The 12,776-nt window shown below is 46.2% G+C and overlaps 1 protein-coding gene across 7 annotated transcripts in view; it reads right to left on the minus strand.

The window, feature by feature from the left end:
* Positions 1-5,734: 5,734 nt before the first annotated feature.
* myt1lb (myelin transcription factor 1-like, b) overlaps positions 5,735-12,776 on the minus strand; it is a 109,267-nt gene continuing 102,225 nt past the window's right edge. For 6 of the 7 annotated variants that reach the window (XM_063496814.1, XM_063496818.1, XM_063496817.1 and 3 more), the window contains 3 exons: positions 12,383-12,526; positions 11,768-11,830; positions 5,735-8,248 (listed from right to left, as the gene is read on the minus strand). In XM_063496814.1, the coding sequence (XP_063352884.1) occupies positions 8,108-8,248; positions 11,768-11,830; positions 12,383-12,526 (348 nt within the window). In that variant the 3' untranslated portion in view covers positions 5,735-8,107. The remainder of the gene's footprint in view (positions 8,249-11,767; positions 11,831-12,382; positions 12,527-12,776) is intronic. The other variant, XM_063496819.1, reaches the window with a different exon arrangement.

Below are 12,776 nucleotides of genomic sequence, written 5' to 3' on the forward strand. Positions count from 1 at the left end.
CCTCGACTCTTCCCATCATGCCTTCTGTCTGCCCACTTTTTAACTAAACCCAGAGTTTGGCTAAAACATGACTAATCATTATTTCCACAGTTTGGTTACAAGCACAGTGTCGCCACCAGCTCCAAACTGGCCAAGGAGCTGGAGAAGAACTCCCAGACCAGCTTCACCTACAGCAGCAACAAACCGCAGGGCCGTCGCTCCCAGAGTTCAGACACTCGGAGACACGTGCCATGAAGGATGTGACGGCACGACTTCACAGCAACAGCAGATCTTTATTTCTAGAAAATCCGTAGCTTGTGTTTGAATTTCCTCTTTTTTGTTTCAAAAGTTTCTTTTGCTTTTTATTTCCTGGAAGTGAAACGCCTCGGTTTAGTTCCAGTCCAGTTTCAGTCTGTAGAATAACCTCACAGCAGGAGTGTGGTTTCTCCGGGCTCCGTGAACTTCCTATCAAACATTAAAACAAACATGTCTGTGTTACCAGCCAATAAAATTCAGAGTCCAGAAACACTGATCAGGTTTCAACTGCAAAGATGAAACACTGAAGACAGCTGAGGGTTTTATCAGTTCCACATCAGACTTCTGATCCTTTCTGCTAACATGTTTATCTCCAGTAAAGAAGCCCCTCCAACCTGACAATCACATTTTATGTTTCTGAGGGGCAGCCAGTCTTATCCAGTCCGAGCTGTCAGGTGGAGCTATTAGCCTGCAGCTAATGTGAAACAATGAAACTCAATTTACTGTGACAGTTTGAAACAGCCCTCACTGTCAGCTGCAGGCTGACAGGAGCACAGGAACCAAATTATCCAACTTTGGGAAGCAGATGAAGCGCAGAAGCCCAGACCTCCCTCTCCCAACCAAACTTATCGGGGGGAACAGTCAGGTGTCTGTCCTGGGTCGACCCCGGGTCCTCCTCCTGGTGGGTCACACCAGAACACCTCACCCAGCAGGCGTCTTTTCAGATCCCTGAACCAACTCAGCTGGCTCCTCAGCAGGTAAGTAGTAATAAAAGGCAAAATTACTGCATGAATGATTCACCTGGATACGTGATGGTCAAAAAACAACAACAAAAAAAAGAGATAGTTTCCTGAAAGTATGTCTAACAGTAATAATTGTCATGTGATCATGCTATCTCAAACTATCAAATCAAAGTCCTAAAGTAGCCCATGGTATGGATATCATCCATCCATCACTTCTTCTGCTCCAGCTCAGAGTCATGGGGGCCTGTCTTAGCTATCACAGGGCAACAGGCGAGGTACACTCCAGACAGGTGGGTGTGGCCAGCAGCTGAAATTTAGCAATAAATCAATGCAATATTTACACATTACAGTAAAATGGGGACTGTTCAAAAACAAACATACATATTACTAAACAAATGTTAAAATTCAGAGATAAACGTTATGATTATTTACGCTAAATAATAATATTAATCCATTTTATTTATAGGCACCTTTAAGACCCTCAAGGTCACCTTACAATAGCACAGAACAGTAGCAACAGTACAATATAAAAAAACATAAATAAAATTTAGACATAAGTTAAATAAGAAAAAAAACAAGCATGAAAGTTAGGTAGGTAAAAATGGACTGAGACAGAATCAGCTGTATGCAATCCTGAACAGATGAGTTTTGAGACGTGATTTAAAAGTAGAGAGTTTGTGGTCCAGAGAAATGCATCCAAAGTCTCGGGCAGAACAACTAAAGGCTCTGAGTCTCAGGATAGTCAGGCGAGCAGGCGGAACAGACAGAAGGGAAGCTGAAGAAGAGCGGAGTGTACGAAGGGGCGAGTACGTATGGAGGTGATCAGATAAATATGGAGGAGCGAGGCTATGAAGCGCTTTGAAAGTAAGAAGCAGGATCTGACACGGGGGTGAACTGGAAGCCAATGGAGCTGTTTAAGAACAGCTGTTATATGTTCAGTGGATGTAATTCTGGAAACAATACGAGCAGCTGTGTTGTGAACTAACTGTAATTTATGGAGAGATTCATGAGGTAGACCATAAAGTATAAAATAATAGAGTAAACACTATATTTAGCTGGTTGGACTGCCCCCTCAGAGGAGGGGTCGCCTTATCTTAATGACCTTGTAGTACCATATCACCCTATTAGAGCACTTCGCTCTCACACTGCAGGCTTACTTGTTGTTCCTAGAGTATTTAAAAGTAGGATGGGAGGCAGAGCCTTCAGTTTTCAGGCCCCTCTTCTGTGGAACCAGCTTCCAGTTTGTACTGGAAACACGTTTGAACTAGCTGCGATGCTACAGGCTCAGGCTGCTGGGGACTTCCCATGATGCACCTGTGTTTACACACCAGTGCTGCATGTCACTGATGTTTGTCCTCTCTCTCTTTGTTCACTTCTCCTTCCACTCACCTCCCAACCAAAGCAGACATCTGCTTCTGTTGGAAGTCACTTCCTGTTAAAAGGGAGTTCTTCTTTCCAAGTGCTGCTCAGATTGTTGGGGTCATCTCACAAGAGAAAGCATTCTCAGACGATAGCTGATATGAGCCGGTGTTATATCAATGAAACACAGCTGAAATAAACCTGAACAACGAAGCCGACAGTGAGTCGGTCCCCACAGACTCCCATGTTAAAACTTAAACACATTGCTCTGGTACCTACAGATAATTTCCCCTTCATAACACCTGTATGGGGGGGGGGGGGGGGGGGGGGGACGACGACTGTTTTTATAACCTACCTGTTTGCATTATTAGGGGTGTGGCTTCTGACTGACAGGTGGACGGAGACACAAGCAGCTCTCTGCTAGGTTTCACCTGAGCTAACTGGAGTCCCTGAACTGGACCTCTTGAACGTGTTTGTGTTGTTGGAGCCTTTCAGCACATTTTTAATAACATCATCTGACCAATAACAGGGCTGCTGTGAGGTCACTGTACTAACAGACCATTCATGAGGTCTCAGCTTCAGCTTTGGTGATATTCTCGGATTTTAATTGGATGTTACTGAGCATGGAATGTCACCTCTCTGGTGGGGAAGGAGCCTGAGTTAGTGCGTGAGGTTGAGAGGTACCGGCTAGATATAGTCGGGCTCACCTCTACGCATGGCTTGGGCTCTGGAACCAGTCTCCTGGAGAGGGGCTGGACTGTGTCTCAGTCTGGAGTTGCCCCTGGTGAGAGGCGGTGGGCTGGGGTGGGTATTCTAATATTCCCTCAGCTTGCTGCCTGTACGTTGGGGTTCTTCCCGGTGGACGAGAGGGTTTGTTCCCTGCGCCTTAGGGTCGGGGAACGGGTCCTGACTGTCATCTGCGCTTATGCGCCGAGTGGTAGTTCAGAGTACCCAGCCTTCTTAGAGTCCCTGGGTGGGGTGGTGGAAGGTGCTCCACCTGGAGACTCTGTTGTCCTGCTGGGAGACTTCAATGCTCACGTGGGTAACGACAGCGAGACCTGGAGAGGCGTGATTGGGAGGAACGGCCTCCCTGATCTGAACCCGAGTGGTGTTTTGTTATTGGACTTCTGTGCAAATCACAGTTTGGCCATAACGAACACCTTGTTCGAACATAAGAGTGTCCATAAGTGCACGTGGCACCAGGACGCTCTAGGCCGCAGGTCGACGATCGATTTTTGTAATCGTATCACCAGACCTGCGACCATATGTTCTGGACACTCGGGTAAAGGGAGGGGCTGAGCTGTCAACTGATCACCACCTGGTGGTGAGTTGGATCAGGTGGTGGGGGAGGACGCTGGACAGACCCGGTGCACCTAAACGCGTAGTGAGGGTGTGCTGGGAACGCCTAGCAGAGGCCCCGGTCCACGAGATCTTCAACTCACACCTCCGGCAGAGCTTCAACAGCATTCCGAGGGAGACTGGGGACATTGAGTCCGAAAGGACCATGTTCAGCATCTCCATTCCCGAAGCTGCTGCATTGAGCTGCGGCCGCAAGGTGGGTGGTGCCTGTCGTGGTGGTAATCCCCGAACCAAATGGTGGACACCAGAGGTGAAGGGAGCCACCAGGCTGAAGTAGGAGTCCTATCGGGCTTGGTTAGCCTGTGGGACTCCGGAGGCAGCCGACAGGTATCGACAGGCCAAGCGGAATGCGGCTCGGGCAGTGGCTGAAGCAAGAACTCAGGTGTGGGAGGAGTTCGGAGAGGCCATGGAAAAAGACTTTCAGTCTGCCTCGAAGAGATTCTGGCAAACCGTCAGGCGTCTCAGGAGGGGAAAGCGGTGCTCTACCTGCACTGTGTATAGTGCTGGCAGAGCGCTGCTGACTTCGACTGAGAAAATTGTCGGGCGGTGGAAGGAATACTTTGAGGACCTCCTTAATCCCACTGACACGTCTTCCGAGGAGGAAACCGAGTCTGGGGATGAAGGGGATGACCCGCCAATTTCCGGGGGCGAGGTCACTGAATCCCCTCAAGGATACTTGAGGGTGCATGGGAGTTTGCCCAACCAGTCTACATGTGTTTTGTGGACTTGGAGAAGGCATTCGACCGTGTCCCTCGGGGTGTCCTGTGGGAGGTGCTGCGGGAGTATAGGGTGTCTGGCCCATTGCTACGGGCCATTCGATCCCTATACAACCGTTGCAAGAGCTTGGTTCGCATTACGGGCAATAAGTCGGACCCGTTCCCGGTGGGTGATGGGCTCCGCCAGGGTTGCCCTTTGTCACCGATTCTGTTCATAATTTTTATGGACAGGATTTCTGGGCGCAGCCAAGTGGCGGAGGCTTTCACTTAGGTAGTCTCAGAATCTCATCTCTGCTTTTTGCGGATGATGTGGTTCTGTTGGCTTCATCGGGTGAAGGCCTCCAGCTCGCACTGGAACGGTTCACAGCTGAGTGTGAAGCAGCGGGAATGAGGATCAGCACCTCCAAATCTGAGGCCATGGTTCTCAGCCGGAAAAGGGTGGAGTGCCCACTCCGGGTCGGGGATGAGTTCTTGCCCCAAGTGGAGGAGTTCAAGTACCTCAGAGTCTTGTTCGCGAGTGATGGGAGCCGGAGATCGTCAGACGGATTGGTGCAGTGATGCGGGCGCTGCACCGGTCCGTCGTGGTGAAGAGGGAGCTGAGCGTAAAAGCGAAGCTCTCAATTTACCAGTCAATCTACGTCCCTACCCTCACCTATGGCCATGAGCTGTGGGTAGTGACCGAAAGAACGAGATCGCGGATACAAGCGGCGGAAATGAGCTTCCTCCGAAGGGTGGCTGGCCTCTCCCTTAGAGATAGGGTGAGAAGTTCAGCCATCCGGGAGGGGCTCAGAGTAGAGCCGCTGCTCCTCCACATCGAAAGGAGCCAGCTGAGGTGGTTCGGGCATCTGACAAGGATGCCTCCTGGGTGAGGTGTTCCAGGCATGTCCCACCGGGAGGAGGCCCCGGGGCAGACCCAGGACACGCTGGAGAGATTATATCTCTCAGCTGGCCTGGGAACGCCTTGTTGTTCCCCAGGACAAGCTGGAGGAGGTGGCTGGGGAGAGGGAGGTCTGGGCTTCTCTGCTTGGGCTGCTGCCCCCGTGACCCGGCCCCGGATAAAGCGGAAGAAGATGGATGGATGGATGGATGTTACTGAGCACTGATTAGCAGGTATGTGTGTCTGTGTGAAGCTAGCGTGTCCAGATATGGTCTAGAAACAAAAACAACAACCTGTGGTGAAAACGTCACACAGGAGATGATTCGACTTTATTCATAAAGTTTACGACATCATTTCCTGGCGACCGTCGCGAGCTGTAACCCGCTGAAGTGCTGCAGCGTCACACGAAGAACACAAAGAAATAGTTTCAGGCCTCTGGCAACACATTTGTCTTTATTCTGAGTTTAAGATGTGTCAACATCCAGCATGACAAAAATTGTACAAAGTTCACAATTTATAAATGAAATATCACAGCAACTTGTGATCTCACACATTTATAGCAAAATTAAAATGTCAACAAATCCATGCTGTGTAGTACAAAAATAAATCAAACTTCAGTTCCACAGAGAGCACAATAGTTTATACAAAATCCTGTCTTTGTTGATGGTCACTGAACTCAACCTCCAACTAAATCAGCTGGCTCTGACTAAATAATAAACTCTGATGAATTCACAATAGTTTCTATGAAAGGTTCTAAATATGCGACGACCTCTTTGCGTTCCCTATAGATAGTCACAGATACTCTTTTTCAGGCTTGGTATTTATGTCCCAACGTCAGATGAGCAGCCGGTTTGTGCTTTAAAGTCCCTCCTCCGTGTTCACTGGCAATGAGAATTAATTCAAAAACTGGTACTAGCTATTACTCTACTGAAGCGTTACTATATTGGCAAAAAGCTGCAGACACGATGCTGTGGAAAAAGGCGTACGCAGTCATGGATGATGGGAAGCAGAGTCCCGACAGAGGACGGTAAAGTACAATAGATGAGATTCGGTCAGGTGAACGACGACGAGCACCGTTTGCATTCGCTCTCGAGAAGGCAAATCCTGAACGTGAGCGCTAACGACTAGGACGACTAGGAGAAGGGAGGGGCGCGCACAGCGGCGTTGCCCCGCGAAGGTCGGGCTCCGGCGCGCCTTCGCCATTTCCGCTTATTTTTTATTCAAACCTCGAACTGATTGACTATTTAACCATTTGTACAGTGATTAGATATAAAGTGCTGCGGGGGATAACTTCATCTTCCTAAAACAGAGCAAAAATGACTGAATGTTTTTACACTCGATAGTAGCCTACAGCTAACTGCTATGGTTTGAACCAAGTCCCTGTTCTTCCTCTCAGTGGTACGAAATCCGATCGTGTGCCAGAGAGGTCACCTGGGAAATTGCACGCCGCCGTACGTAAGGTTAATATCTTCAAGGACAAGTGCAAATAGTCTACTGGCACATAAGTGGGGACAGTGACCCTGTAAGTCCCGCTGTCATACTCTATAAATACTCTTTACAAAACCCTCGGAAACCCTCGCTTCAGGCTCTCGGGTACTGCTTTTAGCTTCTGTAAGAACATCAAAACATGGAAACGAAGGTGTCCCTGTGCAAAGTCGTACAGAAAAAAAGTGGAACTCATATACTTCTGCTCCTAAAACTCCACGTCCAGGTTCCCTCCTCCTTTTTTAAAAAGACTTTTTGTATTAAAAGATTTGTATAAAAATCAATATTTTACATTACAGGCTATATTAAAAAGATTCCTGTTACCCCGCTATGCTTATAAACAAGAGATTGCATATACCCAACCAACGTTTTTCCTTTGCAGATTGCATCGCCTCCCTGCTAGAAACCATAGTTCTGATATTGCAGAGACGTTTCCCACACGAGTCTCCAAATTGAGCAGATTTGATAGCAGAGAGCTCTCTGTAGGTCTTTTCTACTAATTAACGATGAGCATGTGAACATGACGCGTTCCCCTAGGACTCAATTGGCTCTCCTAGGCTCTCCTAGGTAACGGGATTTCCACCATCGGGTTTCCGTGTAATGATGTTTCCAATAGAACTGTTCATACATACATTCATACAAACATCAGGTCAGTTTCCTCTCCGGGTTCGTTTACAGCACCGATTTTAAAAATGCCCCCACCTGCAGCTGCACGTCTTTTCTTTAAAACAGAGCACAAACTTTTCTCGAGCATTGGCAGAAAATAAAGCGATCCGCAAAGCCAGTTCTTGTTCTGGAACAATCTACACGCAAGAAGAAGAAGAAGACGAAGAAGAAGAAGGAGGAAAAAAAACATTGAAAAGTCCAGAATCGTCCACTGCGCGAGGAGAAAAATCCTCCTCCGTCGCTGCGTTTCACTTCCACCGTCCACCTTTTTTTTCATCCCGAATGCTTCGTGGCCAAGCATTAAAAAGAGCTCACCTTCCGTTAGCGTTAGCTTACTGTTCAGAAATATACACTAAAAATGTGCATACATGAGCAGCTAGAAACATACATGACACTATGTGAGCTCATATGAAAACGTACAAAATGTGAATGTCCTCAAAAACCAATTCTCTCCCTCACGGCGAGACCCAGAAAGAAAAGAGAGAACGAAAAGCTCTTCCTACGCTTAGAGCCTCGCAATTTTTTCAGAGAACAGAATTTAGAATATATAACACTTTAGTGCGCCGGACCGAGGAGATCAAACCATCGCTGCCTGTTTGTACGCGGATTCTGATTCGCCGCCCACGCCTGCGGTGGGAACAAAAAGTCTCCCTTTGCTGATTGGTTGATTACACCTGGATCCCTTGGACGGCTTGCTTGATGTTTTCCAACAGCGCTTTGTTCTCGGGGCTCTGGTACTGCTCCTGGTTTGTGTACATGTCCGTCAGAGTGGTGACGTAGGCGTCAAAGTTCTGCTCGCTGATTGGCTCCTGCAGGAAAACAAAAAGCACCACATGGACACCGTCAGAGGCAAAAAATCATCAATCACCACAAACTCCACGTTAGAGTAAAACGCTGTTAGCTCCAGGCCTCAAGGGCCGTAGTCCTGCAGGTTTTAGATCTCACCCTGGGTCAGCACACCATCACCAGGCCTCTGGAGAACTTCAGGACATGCTGAGGAGGTCATTTATCCATTTAAACCAGGACACATCTAAAACCTGCAGCACCTGGAGTTCCCCACCCCTGTGCTAAAGCATCACTGGTACATGAACACAAACAGAAGGAACACGTGAAGTACGGAAGCAAAGAAATGCAAAAACCACTCAACGCATCACAGACAGCTGCACACTCTCACTGCTGGACCTCCTCGTACATACGGACCAGGATGTGGATCCAGCTCTCCATCAGACCTGTTCCTCTGGTCTTCAGTCCAGTTCTTGTGTCATGTTCATACCTCAGCCTTTCCCTTCATTCAGACTGGCTTCCTGACAGCCGTCCCTCACTGAGATCGTGTCTGATCAATCCAGATCATCTCTCAGGCCCTCTGTCAGGTTTCTGCTTGTTCCTCTCGTTCTTAAAGACGGATCATCAGCTAACTGTTCTTTAGGAATCACCTTGTTGGTACAAAAATACTGTTTTAGAGTCGGCTAAAGAAACAGGAACAAGTGTTTGTGTGACAGGCTGCTGGTATGGTCTCAAAATGTGGTCATAAATATTTTGTACTTGTAAATCAGTTTTGTGCTTGTAAATCAGGATTTGTATGTGTAAAAAGAATTTGTGTGTGTGTAAAAAAGATTTGTATGTGGACTTAGCCAAAAAAAACCCTGCAAGTTACAAGTACGCATTTTGACCCTATTTTTCTTCCTTTCATCTGATTGGTCAATGTCATGTCAATCACAAATGTAACAATCCAATCAGAGAACAGATGGGTTTGGCTGTCGGAGGGGCGCTTTTTTTGAACTGCAGTTCTTTGAAGGGAATAAATGCCCTTTTACATGCCAACCCAGCGTTTTCCTTCATCACCACGAACGAAAACAGTCTGTGGTCGTCTGAGTTTGGTGATTTTTGTGTCACAGGTCTACGTGCTTAATACAGGGACTTCCACAGCCTTTTCAACAGCGCTGCGGACCGCGGGGGGCGGGCAGTGTTTTGGAAATGACAGTCTTCATTACAAAGCTTTCTTCGTTATGAATTAGCATACATGTTTTTATTGAACATTTGAAGAACTAGCAAAAAAAACCCCGAAACTCTTGTAGAGGACATAAAGTCAGAGATAGAAACGACGAGGAGCAGGTGCATCTAGTACAGGTAGAGCTGCTGCAAAAACCCACAGAGCTCAGCAGCCAGCGCAACAAATTCTGGATCCTTAGCTTTTAGTTAGCATTAGCAGCACATCCTGCTTCCGATGTGAAAGGACCTTTATGCTGCGCACTGTGACTCACAGCAATGGTCCCGGGTCAGCCCTGACTTTGTGTTAATCTAATCCTAAAGTAATGATGGTATTTCTAACCACTGACATACCACAACTTTATCCTTTCAACAGCTGCTGAAAGTTAGCGGACCTAGCTGCTATCGGATATTTATATAGAGATCCTCCAGCTTCAAACTGTATCACCCTTCAAGGACCTGCAGTTCAAAAAAGCGCCCCTCCGACAGCCAAACCCATCTGTCCTCTGATTGGATTATTACATTTGTGATTGACATGACATTGACCAATCAGATGAAAGGAAGAAAAATAGGGTCAAAATGCGTACGTGTAACTTGCAGGGTTTTTTGGCTAAGTCCACACACAAATCTTTTTTACGCATACAAATCTTTTTTACACATACAAATCTTTTTTACGCACACACAAATTCTTTTTACACATACAAATCTTTTTTACGCACACACAAATCTTTTTTACACACACACAAATCTTTTTTACGCACACACAAATCTTTTTTACACACACATAAATCTTTTTTACGCACACACAAATCTTTTTTACACACACACAAATTCTTTTTACACATACAAATCTTTTTTACACACACACAAATTCTTTTTACACATACAAATCTTTTTTACGCACACACAAATCTTTTTTACGCACACACAAATTCTTTTTACACACACAAATCTTTTTTACGCACACACAAATCTTTTTTACACACACACAAATCTTTTTTACGCACACACAAATTCTTTTTACACATACAAATCTTTTTTACGCACACACAAATTCTTTTTACACATACAAATCTTTTTTACGCACACACAAATTCTTTTTACACATACAAATCTTTTTTACGCACACACAAATCTTTTTTACACACACACAAATCTTTTTTACGCACACACAAATTCTTTTTACACATACAAATCTTTTTTACGCACACACAAATTCTTTTTACACATACAAATCCTGATTTACAAGTACAAAATATTTATGACCACATTTTGAGCCCATATGCTGGTAACAAAGTTAGGTTAGTGTTAGTTAATGATTCAGAGGTCAGAGTTAACAAAAAAGAAATAAAACAGATTCCTCTGATGATGGTTTGGCAGAAGGACTGAACCCAAAGAAAACGCTTCAGAAAGCAGGAGAACTGTTGCTCATGAGCACTTCAAAAATGACAAGAGAGTCCTGCTCTCATAAACAATAAGTGGTGGCCCAAGACTCTTGCACAGTGCTGTAACTTCCTGTTCTTTGTAAAGCATGACAGGATGAAGACGTCGACCTTGTCATCGTTGCGTTGGAGGACACATCACTGGGTGAAGCTCTCGGCCAGTTTAGCGTCTGCACTCATGCTTTAATGACATCATCTCCTCGCGTCAGCATCACGAGGATCAGGTGACGCTGAGGTCGAGAGGTGGCAGAGGTCCCAGATCCTCCTGCGGGCTGTTGATGGTGGTGGAGTCCAACACTGGTTCCTCCAAAGTCTGTGTCCAGTGAGAATTCAGAGAAACTCGGGACCGGTCTCTGCAGGAACTTCATCTACACCTTCACAGCCACTTTTCCTGTAAGTCCGTCACATGAGAATGAAGCTCTGTGGTTTAATAAATGAGCAGCTCAAAGATTAGCAGCAGACTTTGTGAGTGTTTCTTTCATGATGGAAAAAGCTGTTCGGGAGACTCGTCCATTGTTGTAGCTCACATGGCTGAGAGACAGACACCGTTCACAGACTTCCTAAACTCCAGGTCTGCTTTTGTGACGCGGTGAACATTCTGACAGGTTTGGAGTAAAATCTGTGCCGGCAGACACAACCTGTGACTCATCGTTGAGTTTCTCCCCCAGAACAGCATCTCGATCGGACACTGGAAGCTAGAGTTCATATATCTGACAAATCAACCAGTTCAAACTCGGCAGCCAAATGTTTCTGAAACCAACATTAAGGATTTAGTGCTGATTAAGAGTCACATTGAGGTGTTTAATCGCCTTTCTTTGCTTCCATAACAACAGAAGTGCGTCAGACACGAAGCAGAATCCAGCAGATTGCAGTCGAGTGCATGAATCGCTGCGCACTTACTTGCTGGTGCATCTGTAAGCAGCTGTTGGTCCTCAGAGGCGGCTCTTTGTGCGTCAGTGGTTTCTGGAAGAAAAGAGGGACAATCTCCTTTTAAATCGCTTTGAGAAACCAGTCTCACAATCAAACACTAGATGGCAGTATTTAACTGAGAAACAACACGAGCTGGTCTTCATTGGTTATTCTGCTGCAGTGCTGTGGACATTTCTCACCAGAGGAAATTTTTAAATGTAAAAGTTGATTTTATAAAATGCTCCAGTTTCACTCGTTCCTCTGTCAGCGAAACGTGTTCGTTAAATAAAAGGATATGAGAGCAGTGTGATTACCATAAAACTCTTTTTTTAATCATTGAGAGCAAACAGATGAACATATATATAAACGTGCACTTTAATTCCTCCTAAACAGTTAAACTAACAATAAAAGACAAAAACCTCAATATTTCAGTTCATGGAGACGCTGAGAGAAACTACCACTCCCCTTCGCTGTTTGGAGAGACAAGCAGCGTCCCACACTTCAGGCTAAGCAGCATGCACATTGGGCTGAGCTTAAATACACAGATAATGCTACGGTCAGCTTTAATCTGCAACTTGCTGGCTTGCCGTTCCTGGTGGCCCTTACCATATGAGGGAGCTGGACATTAGCTAAACTGTTAATCAGTGACTGGCTGAGGTTGGCCAGCTCATGCAGGAGAGATTCATTTTGCTGTTCAATCACCTTGTTTTCCTCTTCTATGGACTTCAAGTTGGACTCCATTGTTGTGATCTGCAGAGAGGGACGGTGCAGAGTTAGCGCACAGCGTCACGGGCAGCTACGCACCACTGCAGGATCGGATTGTACGAGGTGTGACCAGAAAGTTCTGCAAATCCACCTCGACAGCCTCCAGGGCTGAAGAACAAGCCGCAATTCCTCCAATGTCCACAGGAGGCGTAGTACCATTTACGCATTAATGCTACTTTCTGCACGTTTCAGGCTGGAGCTGCAGCGAAGGATCTACAGGTAGGAGGCCCAGAGG

This window comes from Pelmatolapia mariae, linkage group LG16_19 (assembly GCF_036321145.2).
Source record: "Pelmatolapia mariae isolate MD_Pm_ZW linkage group LG16_19, Pm_UMD_F_2, whole genome shotgun sequence".
NCBI classification, from domain to species: Eukaryota; Metazoa; Chordata; class Actinopteri; order Cichliformes; family Cichlidae; genus Pelmatolapia; species Pelmatolapia mariae.